Raw genomic sequence first — 17,464 nt, 5'->3', positions numbered from 1 at the left:
ATGGCACATAGTAAAACATGTCTAAAACTTGTCCAGCCATTTTAATGACCTCCTGATTCTAGTCTCTCGCTGGTGCCCCCTGTAGGCCAGTCTGGGAGGACGGGTGCGTCTGATGATAACAGGTGCTGCCCCCGTGTCTGCCACGGTGCTGACGTTCCTGCGAGCCGCGCTGGGCTGCCAAGTGAGTCTGTCTTAGGGTCTCCACTGGTGCATTCTGGGATTGGATAGCGCCAGCGGAGGTTGTAGTGTGGTGGTATACTGATGCCCAGCTGTAGGATCTCATGAGTGTTCCAGGCCATTAAAGTGGTTTGTAGGGGCTATACGTTTGTGTTGGACTAGTTGGTGCAAGGTCCAGGCTCTGAAAGTCACATGATGGGTAAATGGTTAACATACCATTCAAGACAATTGAAGTTTCTCAGGTAGAAATTTGCCTGTCAGTTTGGTATTGATATGAATGAAATCCAGTGGTATGTTATCAATACAAGACTCCCATGCAATGTCTAGGACAGACCCAGTCCTGCATCGTACATAAAAATAATGGAAACGGTACCAAAAAAGTCTATTTTCCTTTAACAGTTGTATGAGGGGTATGGACAGACTGAATGCACAGCGGGCTGCACAATGACAGTACCAGGGGATTGGACAGCAGGTAACGAACACACTTCCCCACCGTTACAGTAACCGTCACACACATTAGTCATCCCGTTTATGGAGAGAGGTTGTATACTATAGCCAGTCACCAACTCCCCCTGGGGGTCCTGTGAGGTATGGCACCCTATTCCATAAGGCTCTGGTCAAAAGTAGTGCACTATATAGGGTGCCATTTGGGACATAGGCTAGTTGTGTTATGGAGGCTAACTCTGTCTGGGCTGTTTCTGTGCTTCCCTCCCCAGGTCATGTTGGAGCGCCCTTGCCGTGTAACTCGGTGAAGCTGGTCGATGTGGCTGAGATGAACTACCTTGCTGCCAATGGAGAGGGAGAGGTGGGTGGGAGCCTGGCATTGCCCTTGGTACCGAGTGGCGCTGTTTAACATGAAGCAGTTACTCTACTGAAGTCTGTCACAAATGGCACCCTACTCCCTTTATAGTGAACTACTTTTGACAAGGGCCTCTGGTCATAAGCAGTGCACTATAAAGGGAATAGAGTGCCATTTAGGATGCATTCAGAATGTAAAGATTGTGTATTTGCAGTGTTTACCTCATCAACATTGAAATGGGTCATATCCCCTTTACACTCCATGCACTAAGTCTATAGGATGTGTGTGTGTTTTTTTCCAGGTGTGTGTGAAAGGAGCTAACGTGTTTCTGGGCTACTTGAAGGACCCAGAGAAGACGGAGGAGGCCATTGATGCTAATGGCTGGGTCCACACAGGGGACATTGGCAAGTGGTTACCGGTGAGTGTGTAACTCACTCACACCTAGGCCAGTTTATTAGGTACCTATCTAGTACCGGTCGGACCCCCCTGTGCATCCAGAACGGCCTGAATTCTTTGGGGGGCTTGGATTCTACAAGTCGGGAAATGTTCCACAGGGATGTTGGTCCATGCTGACGCAGTGGCATCACACAGTTTCTACAGATTGGAAAGCAGTACACCCGTCACCAGCCTGTACCATTCACACCAGGCAGGATGGGCCATGGACTCATACTGCTTACGCCAGATTCTGACTCAACAGCAACCGAGATTCATCGGAACAGGCAACGTTCTTCCACTCCTCAGTTGTCCAGTGTTGGTGAGGGCGTGTCCACTGGAGGGACTTCTTGTTTTTAGCTGATAGGAGTGGAACCTGCTGTGGTCGTTTGCTTCAATAGTCCATCTATGACAAAGACCGACAAGTTGTGCGTTCTGAGATGCCGTTCTGCACACCACTGTTGCAATGCGCCGTTATTTGTCCGCCTGTTAGCTTGCACAATACTTGCTATTCTCCTTCAACCTCTCTCATCAACAAGCTGTTTTCGCCCACAGGACTGCCACTGACTGGATGTTTTTTGTTTGTCGCACCATTCTGGGTAAACCCTAGACACTGTCCTGGGTGAACAGCCCATGAAGGCAGCCGTTTCTGAGATACTGGATCCGGCACGCCTGGCACCGACTATCATACCACATTCAAAGCTGCTTGGGTTTCTGTTTTGCCCATGCTAACATTCAATCAAACAGTAATTGGATGCCGGTATGCCTGCTTTTAGATATACCAAGCCACGACAACATGACTCACCATTTTTGTGTACCTAATAAACTGGCCACCGAGTGTGTGTACAGCCTCTATATCCGCCTAGTGTTTCATAACACTCTTATTACGATCTCTCATATTTGTGTACAGAACGGCACTTTGAGAATTGTGGACAGGAAGAAGCACATCTTCAAGCTGGCCCAGGGAGAGTACATTGCACCAGAGAAGATAGAGAATATCTACACCAGGAGTGACGCAGTGGCCCAGGTCTTTGTGCATGGGGACAGCCTACAGGTAAGGAGGGATTGATACTGTGTCCATAAGGAAAATGGATATACTACTTGGTCATATTCATTAGAAAGTTAAGGGACTGAAACTGGGAGGTACTACCTGGACTGTCCAATAAGAAACACCCTTTTTTTTAACCTTTTTTTTTAGATGCTAAACGTTTTGCTATGTTTAGTCCTAATGAATACGACCCTGGTATCAACCTCATTTTTTAAACGCTTTTAAAGCACTGAAGCCAAACGCAGAACCTATGGATACGACTTTCTCCGCGCTTGAGCATTATAATAATTTGTATGCACCCCGCTAGAAATCCCTGCATTAGCATGTTTCTGTTAGTTGATACATCATGACAAAATACGCCATATTACTGTCCTGCTAATGTGCCTGGACCTTGTAGGCTAAATGATGAGAAAAAAATATTTGCCCAATCAGGCAGGCTAGATGCAGTTATTTCTAAATGAATATGCATTTAAAACGCCAGGCTTTTGTAGTGGTTATTCACTGCAGTTTACAGCCTAGACTACAGTTTGCACTCACTTGAAAACAATAACGTTCTTCATTACATTGTGTTGTTGTAGTCTAGGTAGGATACATTTCTTGTCCCTAAAAAGCTGAAACAATAAGGTAGCATTTCAAGCTGATGACCCGGCACGCCACAGCCTCGGCGCCGGACATAGTGTAGGCTACCTAACCTATGATTTCCTTATCCGATAAAGTATTTTTTTATTTTGCTGTGTAAATCGACTGGCTATTCACTGCAGTATTAAGCTTAACATTGAGCTTATGAATTATGGGCTAATATGCATATGCTTCTAATTTAGGTGAGAGGCTACATCTCTAACCTGTCTGTCTTCATTGTTCTGTAGAGCATTTACGCACCTGTCTGTCTTCATTGTTCTGTAGAGCATTTACGCACCTGTCTGTTCATTGTTCTGTAGAGCATTTACGCACCTGTCTGTCTTCATTGTTCTGTAGAGCATTTACGCACCTGTCTGTTCATTGTTCTGTAGAGCATTTACGCACCTGTCTGTTCATTGTTCTGTAGAGCATTTACGCACCTGTCTGTCTTCATTGTTCTGTAGAGCATTTACGGTACCTGTCTGTTTTCATTGTTCTGTAGAGCATTTACGCACCTGGCTGTTTTCATTGTTCTGTAGAGCATTTACGCACCTGGCTGTTTTCATTGTTCTGTAGAGCATTTACGCACCTGGCTGTTTTCATTGTTCTGTAGAGCATTTACGCACCTGGCTGTTTTCATTGTTCTGTAGAGCATTTACGCACCTGGCTGTTTTCATTGTTCTGTAGAGCATTTACGCACCTGGCTGTTTTCATTGTTCTGTAGAGCATTTACGCACCTGGCTGTCTTCATTGTTCTGTAGAGCATTTACGCACCTGTCTGTCTTCATTGTTCTGTAGAGCATTTACGCACCTGTCTGTCTTCATTGTTCTGTAGAGCATTTACGCACCTGGCTTCTCCGCTGCCATGGCAAATCCTCCTACATCTTGTGGGTCCCAGGAAAACCCACACTACAAAAGCTTGTTGGACACTTATTTCGACTTATTTTCTTCAGCCTGTTGGAGGAGAGATGCAGGTTATCCTGTAGTAGGCCATATTGTCCTATAGTAGGTCTGTCTTAACACTGCATCCTGACAACACCTTGAGTGTCCTAATGTACCTTTCTGACCTAAACTGTCCAGAATAGACCAAAACTGATCCAAATGGTTACATGACCAGGTCTAAGCTGTTTGCCTCTGCCATTATTTTGACATGAAACAACAGGTGTGAGAGGTTATTCAAGTTAGGCTGTAAACAGCAGTGACGTCGGCTATGGACAATACATAATGACAACGCTAAAACAGGTTTTAGAAATGTTTGCAAATGTATTTAAACCCCTTCCAGAAGTATCACATTTTCCTAAGTATTCAGACCATTTACTTAGGTCTTTGTTGAAGCAACTTTGGTCGTGATTACAGCCTCAAGTCTTTTTGGGTATGATGCTATAGGTTTGGCACACATGTATTTGAGGAGTTTCTCCCATTCTTCTCTGCAGATCCTCTCAAGCTCTGTCCGGTTGGGCAGAGAGCGTCACTGCACAGCTATTTTCATCCCCACTGTATGATGCTGCCACCACCATGCTTCACCGTAGGAATGGTGCCAGGTTTCCTCCAGACGTGACACTTGGCTTTCAGGCCAAAGAGTTCAATCTTGGTTTCAAGAGACCAGAGAATCTTGTTTCTCATGATCTGAGTGCTTTAGGTAACTTTTGGTAGATTCCAAGCGGGCTGTCATGTGCCTTTTACTGAGGAGTCGCTTCCATCATGCCGCTCTACCATAAAGGCCTGATTGGTTGAGTTCTGCAGAGACAGTTGTCCTTCTGGAAGGTTCTCCCATCTCCACAGAGGAACTCTGGAGCTCTGTCAGAGTGACCATCGGGTTCCTGTTTGGCCGGGTGGCCAGCTCTAGGAAGACTCTCAGTGGTTCCAAAAGTCTTCCATTTAAGAATGAGGGAGGCTACTGTGTTCTTGGGAACCTTCAATGCTGCAGACATGTTTTTGATACCCTTCCCCAGATCTGTGCTTCAACACAATCCTGCCTCGGGGGCTCTGCAAACAATTCCTTCGACCTCGTGGCTTGGTTTTTGCTCTGACCTGCACTGTCAACAGTGGGACCTTATATAGACAGGTGTGTGCCTTTTCTAAATCATGTCCAATCAATTGAATTTACCACCGGTGGACTCCCAAGTTGTAGAAACATCTCAAGGATGATCAATGGAAACAGGATCCACCTGAGCTCAATTTTGAGTCTCATAGCAAAGGGTATGAATACTTGTGTAAATTAAAAATGTCTAAACCACGTTTTTGATTTGTCATTACGGGGTATTGTGTATAGATTGAAGAGGGAAACAATGATTTAATACATTTTAGAATGAGGTTGTAATGTAACAAAATGTGGAAAAAGTCCATGTCTGAATTCTTTCCGAATGAACTGTACATTGAAGTATTATTTGCCGTTGTCACTGACGATGAACACACCACGAAAGCACTGAATGGTCTGAACCAGTATCTGTGTTACCTCCTTATTAATAGGAAGTGTGCAGTAGGATGCGTTGATCAGTTGATTGACAGGTGTAGGAATGTAAAAGGATAAACATTCCTCTAGTGGGGATGCTCACCAATGTTTTATAGTTACATAGCCTGTAATTTATCGTTAGCTATCATTATCGGCTTGGTGGATGGCCCGGGCCTTAACTCTGACACAACTTACTTTATCACAACAGACCTAGCCTACTAGTAGGTCTAGCTAACGTTAGCGAACTTGAATTTAAAAAAAAATAATGAAATTACACTTATACACTTGTTTACTTTTATACTCTATAAATTGACTCTTTCAAAGAATTTACTCTGACAAGTTTGCCACTGGCACACTGCAGTAGGGAAGTAAAGTGGGAGTCGAATCCTTCTCTTCCGTGTTTGGCTGTGCTAATGGCAACATTGGGAAATGAGGTGGACAGAGTGAGAATGCACAGCCCTCAGCTATAATGTTGTTTTTCTCCTCCAGGCATGCCTAGTAGCCATCATTGTGCCAGATCCTGACTTCCTTCCTGGCTGGGCCAAGAAGAGAGGACTGGAGGGATCCTACGGAGACCTATGCAACAACATGGTAGGACCACTGACCATCTGCACCGATTCACAATTTAGACTTGATATATTTTCAACAGTTTCGTTCCATATAGAAGAGGGATGTCAATGTGGATCCCCTGGTCTGTAGTTGGACCATGATAGCTGGCTAGACTAACTTAACAATCAAAAAATGTTAACTGACATGGGTTAATTGAGTGACTGACATAAGAGAAACTGCAGATGTATTTATTTTTAACTCGGGGGGGACCTACAAAAGGGAGGGTTGCTGGCCGCTAGTTGCCCCTCGATGATATAGAACATTGACTTTGAATATGTTGGAGAATTCACACCATTGAAATGAAGTGTTTTTGTCTCTGTAGGATGTAAAGAAGGCCATCTTGGAAGACCTCTTGAAACTAGGAAAAGACAGTGGTCTGAAATCTTTTGAGCAGGTAAAGGGTTAGTCTTAGACAAAATATTTGAGAGAATATTAACAGTCTGTTTGATTACATATCAGGTCTTAACTAGAGAACATAACTGTTATCTGTTTCATGTCTCTTGTTTTGATCAGGTGAAGGACATCACCCTGTTCACAGAGATGTTCTCTATCCAAAATGGACTTCTCACTCCCACCCTGAAAGCCAAGAGAGCAGAACTCCGGAACTACTTCAGGGAGCACATCGACAAACTCTACTCCAAGATCAAGATGTGAACAGTGGGAGGACGGAAGGTAGGGTGTAACCAGAGCTGGTAGAAGAGTTCTTCTATGAAACTGATTGAGGACATGTCTGTGAGGTCTGGTCTATGGATACACTTTACCCTGTATGACCAGTTGCTCTCTGTCTGAATAGGAACAAAACACAATAGGATCATTAGGGAAGAATAAACTGTTCTTGATGTCACCCTCAACTGTCAGTAAATGATACCACATAGCATCAGTACTGTAAATAATACCATATACTGGTATATAGCAACTGTCAGTAAATGATACCACATAGCATCAGTACTGTAAATAATACCATATACTGGTATATAGCAACTGTCAGTAAATGATACCACATAGCATCAGTACTGTAAATAATACCATATACTGGTATATAGCAACTGTCAGTAAATGATACCATACCTCATTAGTCTTCTCGTGTACAGTACAAGCGACACACCTGGCTCTCATTTTTCAGGGCTTCCATTTCCAAAGCTTGTCTATCTATCTTGCTACTAGTTGAGTATTGTGAGCACGTCAGTCATCTTAGTTGTCAATTGGTGATGTTCAATAGGTCAAGTGAATGAGGTACCAGTAAACCACCACGGTCCAGTGCCATCATGTATATTACTAATCAAATCACGTTTTACATGTGTCAAATACAACAGGTGTAGGTAGATCTTACTGTGAATTGCTTACTTACGAGCCCTTAACCAATGATGCCAAGTTTTTTTTTTAAGTATGAAAACTTTGCTAAATAAACTAAAGGAAAAATAGTAACACAATAGAAATAACAATAACAGGGCTAACAATAACAAGGTCAAGAGTCAATGTGCATGGGTACAGGGTTAGTCCAGGTAATTAAGGTAATCGGTACGTTTAGGTAGGGGTAAAGTGCCTATGCATAGATAATAAACAGAATAGCAGCAGCGATTTGTGTGTGTGTGTGTGTGTGTGTGTGTGTGTGTGTGTGTGTGTGTGTGTGTGTGTGTGTGTGTGTGTGTGTGTGTGTGTGTGTGTGTGTGTGTGTGTGTGTGTGTGTGTGTGTGTGTGTGTGTGTGTGTGTGTGTGTGTGTGTGTGTGTGTGTAAGTCGCTCTGGATAAGAGCGTCTGCTAAATGACTTAAATGTAAATGTAATGTAAATGTGTGTGTGTGTGTGTGTGGTTCGAGTCTAGTGAGTGTACATGGAGCCTGTGCAAGAGAGATAAATAAGGGGGTCAATGCATATCGTTCGGGTAGTCATTTGATTTAACTCTTTAGCAGTCTTATGGCTTGGTGTTAGGAGCTGTTAAGGAGTCTTTAGGTCCCAGACTTGGCGCTCCAGTACTGCTTGCCGTGCCGTAGCAGAGATAGGTCTATGACTTGGGTGGCTGGAGTCTTTGGTAAATTTTAGGGCCTTAGATATATATAAATCGTTAGTTATCATATATATATATATATATATATATATATATATATATATATGCAAACATACAATGTATTCCAACGAAGACTTTTGGATGTTATCATAGGCTTTAAGGGATGGTGAAACCGTGTAAAGGGGAAATATATCTTAGGATACATGCCTACCTGTAGAAAATCTACCACTCTATAGGGCTGGGTAACCCCAATAGGTGTCCCGGCAAGTTTTCTGAGCAAACAAATACACATTTCCACAATTTTATTTTTGGGAGTGGGGTGGGGGGCAGAATCATCTCCAACGTGATTTTAATTTAGAAAAGCTGTTTCAAAGTATTAAATATGTGATCATATTCCAATGTAATCAAGGGTTGAAATGAATGTTTTTGTCTGTTTCGGGTTCTTCCAGTCAATTTGCATTTTACAAATGATTTGTAATTATGTTCTGGCACCCCAACCATCTGCTCAAGAAACAAATTGGCATATGGATGAATGTAATTAGAGACCCCTGCTATAGGATAATGATTTGTATTGCATAATAAATCATTTCAGGAATGTTTTTTTTTTCAGGTTAAGATGTATCAATACATGAATGTGTGTAATCCTTAAGGAGTGTTTTTTTTTAATGGACTCCTGCAACTATTGCAGAATGAAGCATCAGCATCAAATGAAGTAGTGGTTTGTGCTGAGTTCTCAGGCATCTCCTCCTTTTGTACTGCAACTCTCAGGGCAACATGTTCTCACTTTCCAGAACACCCTCCAACACAAACACCTAAACACTAAAGCCTAAATGTGATTTTTTTTTCTTTCTTAGATATATATAGATATTTATCTTTATAGGGGATGTGTTTTTGTTGCATAGTTCTTCAGTGGTTCAATGATGTGAAAGCTTGAGATCGAGAACCGTGATTGTAAAAATGTTCAATGTAATCTTGGGAAGGACTATAGCATCTTATTCATTTCATTCAACACCATTACTTTAGATGCATTTGAATTTAGACTTTCTATAGACAATCTTTGTAAGGTATACAATATGTGTAAATGATTTGTGTGGGGAAAAAGTCATTCAAATGAATTATTTTATTGAATTGTTAGCTCTTTTTATTAGGTTGTGGTGTTATTTGATTCATGTGCACAACCTGTTTCACATGTGTCATCAGATGTTATGTGATTTACAGTTTTCAATCAAATTGGCACATTTCTTAGATGTAAGTGGTCTATTTTCAAAACTCAAACTGATAACACTTGTAATGCCCCCCTATCTTATGTTCAGAACCTTTGATGTTGCATTCATTGGGGTTTCACACATCTTCCACCACTGACTCATTTATGCTAAATCAAAGGTTTCCATTAAATAGTATGAGCACATTTAGTTTAGTCCCCAATACATCAGATAATGTTATACTCACAATTTAATCATTTTAACTACCATTTAATCAAATGTCAAAAAATACAAGATACACATTTCTAGTTTTAACCAGTTATCAAACTATATATGTAAACTACACATTTCTAGTTTTAACCAGTTATCAAACTATATATGTTAAATACACATTTTTGGTTCAGTAGTTTGTGATCGTTTGTTAACGAATGACAAAAAAATCATATCAAAAGTAAAGTGAATATTGCATTTTGAAAGCAGATGGATAGATTGAATATGTATCTGAATTGAGTGATTTGGTGCAGTGAATTGTGATTTTGGTTATGTTTATTCTACTCAGTCAGTTGAAAGTGTTCTTAGAGTTTTCAAAATGTACCACATATTGTGAAAATTGAGTGATAAAAAAACAGTGTAGCTAATATGAAATATTGCATAGTTTAAACTTGGTGTTGATGTATTATTTCGACTACTATGTTGTCTTGGATTTGTTTGTTTTGTAAAAAATAAATATAGATTTCCAAGGGGAAAACTGTTCCCAATTAACAGATTTGTGTATTTATTTAAAATGGCAGAGAGTAGTTCTAGCCATCCGTACATGAGTGTTTTGTCTGATGGATCCAGTCATCCGATCCAGTAGAGGGCACCATCTCGTCAAGGTCATATGAGTGTAATTGTCTGACTAGTCTCGCGAGAATTTTCGAATCTTTTTTTTGCGCGAAAGAAATTCAGCAGATCCGCAAAAAAAACATCACAAGCAGCTGGCGTGCAAACTCATCGTTTGCTACTTTTGCATAACCATTGTTTTGAGTGTTATTTTGCAAATTGTATGTATACAACTAGCTAATAGCTTACATTTTCATCTTTGAACGATCAATCATCATGAGGTAACAAATAGTAATCAAGCTACAAGAAAAAGCAATAACGTTAACGATATGAAGTTCACATGTTTCACAGGTCTGCTCTCCTCCACACAGTAAGAAAAGCCAAATGGCGAAGATGCTCAAACTTGTGCAATATGAGCTTGTTGAGGTTTGTTACAGTACCTATTTACAAATGTCTCACTAATTGTATGTTAAATGTCATAGACATACCTAGGTAACTAACGTTAGCTCGCTACAAGGGATTGAAAAGGGGCAACATTGGGTACTGTAACGTTAGCTCGCTACAAGGGATTGAAAAGGGGCAACATTGGGTACTGTAACGTTAGCTAGCTACAAGGGATTGAAAAGGGGCAACATTGGGTACTGTAACGTTAGCTAGCTGTCTTCTGTTTTCACCTCATCAGGGTCCATCAAAAGATACACAGGAATCTAAAGCAACGGACAGTCATATTTCCCCAAATGTTTCTACCATTGAGAAAGCCAGTTTCCTTGATGAGTGTGATACTTATGGTGAGTTGGAAACAAACCTAAATAGTTTTTTGGGGGTACGAAAAATCATTAATGCCAAGATGTTCTACAACAAATGACTATATTTGACCACCCAGGTAACCCACTGCACAGCACTGCCCTTGAGGAAGATTTCAGCCCCAACTTGGCTCAAAACAAAGAGGAAGTGGTGAAGGAGGGGGCAGCTAAGAGAAGATGGGGCCCATCCAAAAAGGTTAATAGTGTGACCCCAAAAAGACCCACACTGTCTGGGAGAGGTCAGACCAAACGGAGAGCTAGCAAAGTGGTCCAGCCAAAGGGATCTCAACAGAAAAATGTCAAACCAAAAGCCAGGTAAAACCTGCTTGTCACAATGTGAGAACTTACTTTAGTTAACTTTGCTCTAATTTCTTTATGAAGTGAAGGAGAGGGGAAATAAGAAAATATCCACTAACGATGGAGCACAAGTTCTAATTGTAAACTTATTCTGTTCCTTTTCCTCCATTTATAATGGTCAGGCCCCAAAAAGAGATTGCAGAAGGGGCAGGTGAAGAGGATTTAACAGAAGCTCAGAGCGGGCCTGCTGCACCACAGAAAAACGCAGTCAGAAAGAAACAGGACACAGAAGTGGATGACTCGGTATGACATTATCCCCTATCGCAGTAACATAAGACACGGTTGCTAAGAGCAGTGTTACATTATGTTGCCTGTGATGAGCTTAATGTCCTAATCACTGCTTACTAACAGAGGTCATCGGGCGAGGAGGAGGAAGTTGAGGTGTCTGCTCCGGGCTCCAGTCCTCAACTTATTCATAAGAAACGTAGAACATCCCTGTCTTCAGAGAATCTGACGGATGAGGATATTAGTTGGGTAAGAACAGCTACTGCTCTTCCCAGTGAGTGACTAAATGTGAGATGTTTGTCACCTTTTCCTTTAAAAAAATAACATGTACTCCTTCCTTGTCATCTGTGATACATTTGCAACTTTTTGTTTGGATATGTTGCCTTTTTCCTGACCACATCAACCCTTCAGATTACAAAGGAAAGGGGAAACTCAACCAGTTCTCTCACCCACAGAATCCAATTCAGAACAAGGACAAACCAGACGATGTGCGAAAGCACAGGAAGTCCTCAGTTGAGAGGGGTTCGCGGGGTCCGAGGGGGAGTTCGCTGGGTACGAGGGGGAAGTCCTCCTCAGGTAACAGCTACATATCTATTCAGCACCACATCCTCCCAGACAGACATATGAGTCTCTCTCAAAACCACCTGAGTGAAATGCCACACTGCATGACTTAATTAATTTGTGTAAAATATACAACACAGAAATTAATCCATGTATTTTTTTCAGGAAGTGCTGGTCCTTCCAAAAAAGACCAGCAGAAACGAAGGAATGTAAAAAATCCCACTGATCTTGATGTGGTGTTGGACTCATTTTTGGAATTCGTGTCAGAGTATATGTGAGTTCCCATCAGTTTAGCATAGATAGACACATCTTTAAAGTAATCATTATCTCAAGTAAAAAATGTTCTCCCTGTTTTTATTCAGGGATGCAGTGGAATCTAATGCAGTATTGCAGGCAATAGATGCTCTCTCAAGCTCTTTTGAAGATCAACTCACAGAGAAGGTAACTCATTCTGGGTGACCAGTTGTCATACTTTGCAAAACCAAGTGGTGGAAAAGCGTGTATTTATTTAATTATTATAGTGTTGTGCATCTTCAGGATGCCCAGCTATATATATATATATACACACACACACACAGTACCAGTCAAAAGTTTGAACACACCTACTCATTCCAGGGTTTTTCTTTATTTTCTACATTGTAGAATACTAGTGAGGACATCAACACTATGAAATAAAACATGTAATCATGTAATAACCAAAAAAGTGTTGAATCTAAATATATTTGAGATTCTTCAAAGTAGCCACCCCTTGCCTTGACAGCTTTGCACACTCTTGGCATTCTCTCAACCAGCTTCATGAAGTAGTCACCTGGAATGAGTTTCAATTAATGTGTGCCTTGTTAAGTTAATTTGTGGAATTTCTTTCCTTAATGCTTTGAGCCAATCAGTTGTGTAGTGACAAGGTAGGGGTGGTATACTAAAGATAGCCCTATTTGGTAAAAGACCAAGTCCATATTATGTCAAGCACAGCTCAAATAAGCAAATAGAAACGACAGTCCATCATTACTTTGACATGAAAGTCAGTCAATCTGGAAAATTTCAAGAACTTTGTACAGTCACAATAACCATCAAGCTCTATGATGAAACTGGCTCTCATGAGGACTGCCACAGGAATGGAAGACCCAGAGTTATCTCTGCTGCAGAGGATACGTTCATTAGAGTTACTAGTCTCAGAAATTGCAGCCCAAATAAATGCTCCAGAGTTCAAGTAACAGACAGATCTCAACATCAACTGTTCAGAGGAGACTGCGTGAATCAGGCCTTTGTGGTTAAATTGCTGCAAAGAAACCACTACGAAAGGACACCAATAAGAAGAGACTTGTTTGGGCCAAGAAACACGAGCAATGGACATTAGACCAGTGGCAATCTGTCCTTTGGTCTGATGAGTCCAAATTTGAGATTTCTGGTTCCAACCGCTGTCTTTGTGAGACACAGAGTAAGTGAAATTATGATCTCCGCATGTGGTTCCCACCGTGAGGCGTGGGGGTGCTTTGCTGTTGACACTGATTTATTTCGAATTCAAGGCACATTTAACCACCATGGCTACCATAGCATTCTGCAGCGATACGCCACCCCATCTGGTTTGCGCTTATTTGTTTTTCAACAGCACAATGACTCAACACACCTCCAGGCTGTGTAGGGCTATTTGATCAAGGAGAGTGATGGAGGGCTGCATCAGATGACCTGGCCTCCACAATCACCTGACCTCAACCCAATTGAGATAGTTGGACCGCAGAGTCAAGGAAGAGCATGAGTAGAAAAGAATGAGTAGGTGTGTCCAAGCTTTTGACTGGTACTAATATATAAAGTTGAAGTCAGAAGTTTACATACACTTAGGTTGGAGTCATTAAAACTTGTTTTTCAACCATTCCACACATTTCTTGTTAACTAGAGTTTTGGTAAGTTGGTTAGGACATTGTGCATGACACAAGTAATTTTTCCAACAATTGTTTACGGACAGATTTCACTTACAACTAACTCACTGTATCATAATTCCAGTGGGTCAGAAGTTTACATACACAAGTTGACTGTACCTTTAAACAGCTTGGAAAATTCCAGAAAATGATGGCATGGCTGTAGAAGCTTCTGATTTGCTAATTGAGTCAATTGGAGGTGTACCTGTGGATGTATTTCAAGGCCTACCTTCAAACTCAGTGCCTCTTTGCTTGACATCATGGGAAAATCAAAAGAAATCAGCCAAGACCTCAGAAAAATAATTGTAGACCTCCACAAGTCTGATTCATTCTTGGGAGCAATTTCCAAATGCATGAAGGTACCATGTTCACCTATACAAACAGTAGCATGCGAGTATAAACACCATGGGACCACTCATCCGTCATACTGCTCAGGAAGGAGATGTGTTCTGTCTCTAGAGTTGAACGTACTTTGGTGCGAAAAGTATAAATCAATCCCAGAACAACAGCAAAGGACCTTGTGAAGATGCTGGAGGAAACCGGTACAAAAGTATCTATGTCCACAGTAAAACGAGTTCAATATCGACATAACCTGAAAGGACGCTTAGCAAGGAAGAAGCCACTGCTCCAAAATCGCCATTTAAAAAAAGCCAGACTACGTTTTGCAACTGCACATGGGGACAAAGATCGTACCTTTTGGAGAAGTGTCCTCTGGTCTGATGAAACAAAAATAGAACTGTTAGACCATAATGACCATTGTTATGTTTGGAAGAAAAGGGGGGAGGCTTGCAAGCCAAAGATCACCATCCCAACCGTGAAGCACGGGGGTGGCAGCATCATGTTGTGGGGGTGCTTTGCTGCAGGAGGGCCTGGTGCACTTCACAAAATAGATGGCATCAGAGGTAGGAAAATTATGTGGATATATTGAAGCAACATCTCAAGACATCAGTCAGAAAGTTAAAGCTTGGTCGCAAATGGGTCTTCCAAATGGACAATGACCCCAAGCATACTTCCAAAGTTGTGGCAAAATGGCTTAAGGACAACAAAGTCAAGGTATTGGAGTGGCCATCACAAAGCCCTGACCTCAATCCTACAGAAATGTTGTGGTCAGAACTGAAAAAGCATGCACAAGCAAGGAGGCCTACAAACCTGACTCAGTTACACCAGCTCTGTCAGGAGGAATGGGCCAAAATTCACCCAACTGATTGTGGGTCAAACATTTTGGGTAGCTTTCCACAAGCTTAGCAAGTTAAACAATTGAATGGCAATGCTACCAAATACTAATTGAGTGTATGTAAACTTCTGACCCACTAGGAATGTGATGAAAGAAGTAAAAGCTGAAATAAATCATTCTCTGCTATTATTCTGACATTTCATTCTTAAAATATAAAGTGGTGATCCTAACTGACCTAAGACGGAATTTGTACTAGGATTAAATGTCAGGAATTGTGAAACTGAGTTTACATGTATTTGGCTACGGTATATGTAAACTTCAACTGTGTGTGTGTATATATATATATATATATATATATATATATATATATACAGTGCCTTGCGAAAGTATTCGGCCCCCTTAAACTTTGCGACCTTTTGCCACATTTCAGGCTTCAAACATAAAGATATAAAACTGTATTTTTTTTGTGAAGAATCAACAACAAGTGGGACACAATCATGAAGTGGAACGACATTTATTGGATATTTCAAACTTTTTTAACAAATCAAAAACTGAAAAAGGGGGCCGAATACTTTCGCAAGGCACTGTATATATATGTGTGTGTGTGTGTGTGTGTGTATATATATATATATATATATACACAATTATTATTATTTATATATATTACGTTCATACGGCAGTGAAAAACTATAGAGAAAACAACCTTTTCAAGTATACAACTTATCTTGTGTATGTTGAAAATTTGAACGTTTTCATAAACACATTTTCTTATTTTTTGTTTTCCTTAGATAACTGCTTCAAAGGAGATAAAATTCCTGAAAAGGGACAACGCAAAGGTAAAGCTTTTATTTAGATATGAACTATTCAAACACTAGATCCTGGGAAGCCTGTGGGCATGAGTGTCTGTGGTTATACTCTCGTCTCATGTTCTGTAGTTATTCTAGGACGACTAGGATATTCACTGTGTCCCATCATATTCATTTAAGGAAGTCAGTCATCAGCCTATTGTTGTTTTCTCAGATGAATGCTGCCATTAACCGTAAGAGAGCCAGGTTGCTCGAGGCCAAAAATGAACTTATAAGGTATGTTTTTTTTTCTTCTTGCAAATGGAGCTAAAGCAAGGTTAACTGCTGAAGTAATGCAACAGTTAATGTGATGTGTTTTATTTCTATATTATATGGCATGTAATAATAACCCAACAACACTACATCACAAAACAGAATACAGAATGTGAAACATCCCCTTATTCTCTGCCAGGAGTGAGGCCCAATTGAGGGCCCTGCAGAAGGACCAGTCTCGACTTGAGCAGAGGCTAACAGACATACGGAAGGGAACCACTTTCTTGAAGGATCTGGGTCACCTGCACAAGAGCTACCTGGACCATAGAATAGCCCACCCTAACCAGGTAGAGGAGGTGAGGACATCAACAACAAGCCTTCTGTTCTTGTTCATCTAGTTACAGTTTAGGATTTAACCTAATGCTGACATCCAGTCACATACAATAATGTTTCTTAGTTATGGCCAAAGACTTTTATGGATGAGTCTTTAGAGGACATGAATCAAATAAAATGTTATTTGTCACATGCGCCGAATACGACGGGTGTTGTCTTTACCTTGAAATGCTTGCTAACAAGCACTTCCTAACAATGCAGAGTTGTAATTATAAAAAAAAAATTAAGAATGGCAACACTAGAGGAATAAAATACACAGGAATGGAGCTATAAACTATAAGCTATGAACATAAGAGGCAGTGATAATAACCTATTATAGTAGCTTAAAGTGAGTTAAAGCACTGTTCTGTTGACATCTGTTCTCATTCCACAGTATGGCCCCTCCAGTCTACCAGCTCTTCTCCTGGAGGCCCGTGATGTGCTGGGGACTGAAGATCAGCTGAAGACTGTCAACGAGAGGCTGCAACAGGCTCTGGACAGAGTGGCTCACAACAAGTGAGCTCCAAGTTGCAAACTAAATGGTGTAAATGAATCATTCTTCAATCTCATTTGCGTGTGGACCTGCTACACAATTTTTTTTAAATGAATAATCCTGCCAATTAAACTTTGAGGGGCAGATGCATGCTCTCATCAAGTACAATAGTTTGAGCCTGTCTTTATGTTCTACAGGTAGTATGTTCATGATATTTGGAGATACTGTATTGGTTGTATCTGATAAATTATGCTACACTCTTTTAAAGTGTTGATCCTTTTGAGATTTGTATATTAAATCTCAAGTAAGGTATGTGTTTTAAAATAAATGTTTCAGTAATGAGTA

General features: G+C 40.9%; 2 protein-coding genes across 6 annotated transcripts in view; both read left to right on the top strand.

Annotated features, from left to right (window-relative positions):
- LOC124010549 (long-chain-fatty-acid--CoA ligase 1-like) overlaps positions 1-10,536 on the top strand; it is a 27,088-nt gene extending 16,552 nt beyond the window's left edge. For 3 of the 4 annotated variants that reach the window (XM_046323116.1, XM_046323120.1, XM_046323119.1), the window contains exons 14-21: positions 86-181; positions 577-649; positions 894-982; positions 1,278-1,394; positions 2,319-2,462; positions 6,016-6,117; positions 6,458-6,529; positions 6,649-7,753. In XM_046323116.1, coding sequence (XP_046179072.1) covers positions 86-181; positions 577-649; positions 894-982; positions 1,278-1,394; positions 2,319-2,462; positions 6,016-6,117; positions 6,458-6,529; positions 6,649-6,789 — 834 coding nt within the window. In that variant the 3' untranslated portion in view covers positions 6,790-7,753. Of the gene's footprint in view, positions 1-85; positions 182-576; positions 650-893; positions 983-1,277; positions 1,395-2,318; positions 2,463-6,015; positions 6,118-6,457; positions 6,530-6,648; positions 7,754-10,514 lie in introns of those variants that run through there. The other variant, XM_046323118.1, reaches the window with a different exon arrangement.
- On the top strand, positions 8,229-17,464 carry cenpu (centromere protein U). Of its 2 annotated transcripts, none has more exons than XM_046323122.1 (13): positions 8,229-10,444; positions 10,535-10,589; positions 10,846-10,951; positions 11,047-11,281; positions 11,446-11,566; positions 11,675-11,797; positions 12,004-12,124; positions 12,275-12,383; positions 12,472-12,550; positions 15,985-16,032; positions 16,217-16,278; positions 16,454-16,601; positions 17,021-17,464. In XM_046323122.1, exons 1-13 carry the CDS (start codon positions 10,440-10,442, stop codon positions 17,144-17,146), a joined length of 1,338 nt encoding a protein of 445 aa, XP_046179078.1. In that variant the 5' UTR covers positions 8,229-10,439; the 3' UTR covers positions 17,147-17,464. The 2 variants fall into 2 exon arrangements, with proteins under 2 accessions (XP_046179078.1, XP_046179077.1); XM_046323121.1 differs by having other exon boundaries at positions 16,454-16,610.

Source organism: Oncorhynchus gorbuscha, linkage group LG23 (assembly GCF_021184085.1).
Source record: "Oncorhynchus gorbuscha isolate QuinsamMale2020 ecotype Even-year linkage group LG23, OgorEven_v1.0, whole genome shotgun sequence".
Lineage (NCBI taxonomy): Eukaryota > Metazoa > Chordata > Actinopteri > Salmoniformes > Salmonidae > Oncorhynchus > Oncorhynchus gorbuscha.
The sequence above is the reverse complement of the archived record's forward strand: the minus strand, read 5'-3'. Positions and strand labels throughout refer to the sequence as shown.